Genomic DNA, 2,506 nt, shown 5'->3' on the forward strand with positions numbered 1-2,506 from the left:
GATAAAATATGATTAATGTAGAGATAATCCTTTTTATATTGATTTAACAGTTGTAGGCACAAGCAATGTGCAATTTTCCTGAAACGCGCATTATTTGCACAGCGGCCTTCCTGTCTCGTAAAAGATTAAGCCGTTTGCAGAAGTGACAAATTAATACAAATTGTTAAAAAACAACTTTTAGTTAAAATAAAAAAGGCATTCATGACATTAGTAAGATTGTTAATTAATTTAAGAAATCGACATGTTTTTGAGTATATCAGAATACCACCCGCTATCCCGCTTACAATGTGACATGATTTAAAATTTATTGGAATCTAGATGCGAAACACGGCCTTAAGAGCGTTTTCATATTTAAACATCGTTTCGGTAATTTATCTGTTAGATTTTTACATCATTGATAACTAAATTCAAAAGACCTATGTGCCAAAGTGCCACCGAGTGTGTCTTGTTGCCACTGATTTTTTTTAAATAATGAATCGGAAGACAGACATCATTTACCACAATAGCTTCGACACTCAAAACCCACAGTTATACGTTTCAATCGATTCGTAACGCTATGAATGTTACAATTACACGGTATGTAATCTGCAATGTACACAATAAATAAAATATTTGTCTTATTAAAACACTAGGTATTTCATTGTGACATTCTGCATACTTGAGATATAATACAAATAGAAGAGAATCATTAATATTTACGCAATGGTCATAATTAACATACGAGTAACTTACCTTAGTGTAGATTTAGTTTTAGAAATATACAATAAGGGCCAACCTCTATGTGACCTTTAGTGTAATTTCTTAAAAACTAACTAATTACTTTTATACTAAATTGTATAGATACATATGTAGTAGTCTTTACAAGTAGAGATTCAAATGTAACAAAGAAATGTGTCATTGACCATCTATCAAGTTTAATCTTTGACCTGCGCGAACGCATTATAAAGTAAAGTAAGGTCGCAATACAAACATTGTCCATCCGTTGAGACGGTCAGTCGAAAGCAGACGCGCGAGTCGGTACAACGTTAGCGCGCGAATTAAAAATTTAAATTTTGTTTTTAATTTAAAATAAAATAACAAAATGCTGTTCTATTTCATCACGGTTTTGTTATTGGCCAGTGTTCAAGCGAAGTTTTACACGGATTGTGGTATTTATATTTTTAATCTATTTTTTTGTTTGACAGATTACGTCCATATCTGTTTTACAATAACAAATTGGTTGTTATAATGATTTATCTTTTGTTTGCTCTGCAAACGACGCCAAATGATTTACCTACTCGAGTTTCATCTATGTTATTTTTGTAATATTTTCCCGTTAATCTTAAACTCCAGGGAATTTTGACATATGACTTAAATTAAAACACTTTCGAAATCATTTAGTTATAGACTCCATTCTTGTATCTTTTCGATTTTTGTAATACATTCTTGATTTTGTTTCCACTTAGTGTTACTTTGAAACATGTATTGTCTGGTTTCCAATGAGAATGACAATGTATACAATTGTTCAAGTACGTACAGACATGGTTTTACATGTGAAATGTACCGTTTTGTAAAACTGTCATCCTATGAGATCTAAAAATTACTATTTATTTGAACGATGAATAGTAAATGTTTTCAATTACAATATTAGCAGATTTTTGTTAATCGTACTAACATTATAAACGTGAATGTTTAGATGGAGGAACGTTAGTGTTTGTAGCCTAAACTGATTAAGGGATCTCTATGGTATATGGCAATGATGTAGACCTCAACCACTGTGCCGCCAAATTTTGCATATTTTTGTCATAAACTATTTATGTAGTGTGTTGTAGTGAGTTTCTTTGTGTGCCGCCAAATTTTGAAATCGTTAAATATGTTCCGTAACATAAAAAAGGTTGAAAATCACTGATGTAGACGATAGTCTCTAAGAATATAGACTTTTTGCTTTTTTTTAATACAATGAGGATGGAGTCTGAGACGGCTAGTTTACTAATATTTCTTGTACCATTCCAACTCAGCTCTATGTTTGTGATAGGAATGGATTGCAATGTTCGGATGACTGGAACCGAAATCGGTACCCTTAACATTTGCCATTGGGTCTTTTTTGGCGTTATAAAGATATAGTTCCATAATAAATGACCTTTAATGCGGTATGTCATTGTCACAAATATAGTTAGTATAAGGTCATGCACACATGATTTTATTATCACTTGCAAATGACGCGTATTATTGTTACCGTCAGACTACTGCTGATAGAACCAAAACTATTGTTGTCCCTTTTCATTCTCTTTGTGAAAATAGAGACAATATATTTATAGCGCCTTAATAAATGCCTTGTAACCTTTTTTTACTGAGTTCATAAATATTCCTTGTAAATTAACTTCAAGTGCGAATTAGATCAAATTTATTGTTCTTTTGATTTTAGTAGCAAATAAACAATTCCAGACTGTAACTAGTATGTCGCTGTTCAACGTTTCATTCTGATCACAGATAATAAAATATTACACTAGTACAAAAAAAAGCCGTT

General features: G+C 31.6%; 1 protein-coding gene across 1 annotated transcript in view; it reads left to right on the forward strand.

Annotated features, from left to right (window-relative positions):
- The first annotated feature begins 964 nt into the window (after window positions 1-964).
- LOC106101593 (ecdysteroid-regulated 16 kDa protein) overlaps window positions 965-2,506 on the forward strand; it is a 3,945-nt gene continuing 2,403 nt past the window's right edge. The window contains exon 1 of the mRNA XM_013280880.1: window positions 965-1,148. Coding sequence (XP_013136334.1) covers window positions 1,082-1,148 — 67 coding nt within the window. The 5' untranslated portion in view covers window positions 965-1,081. The remainder of the gene's footprint in view (window positions 1,149-2,506) is intronic.

This window comes from Papilio polytes, unplaced genomic scaffold (assembly GCF_000836215.1).
Source record: "Papilio polytes unplaced genomic scaffold, Ppol_1.0 DF823980.1, whole genome shotgun sequence".
Lineage (NCBI taxonomy): Eukaryota > Metazoa > Arthropoda > Insecta > Lepidoptera > Papilionidae > Papilio > Papilio polytes.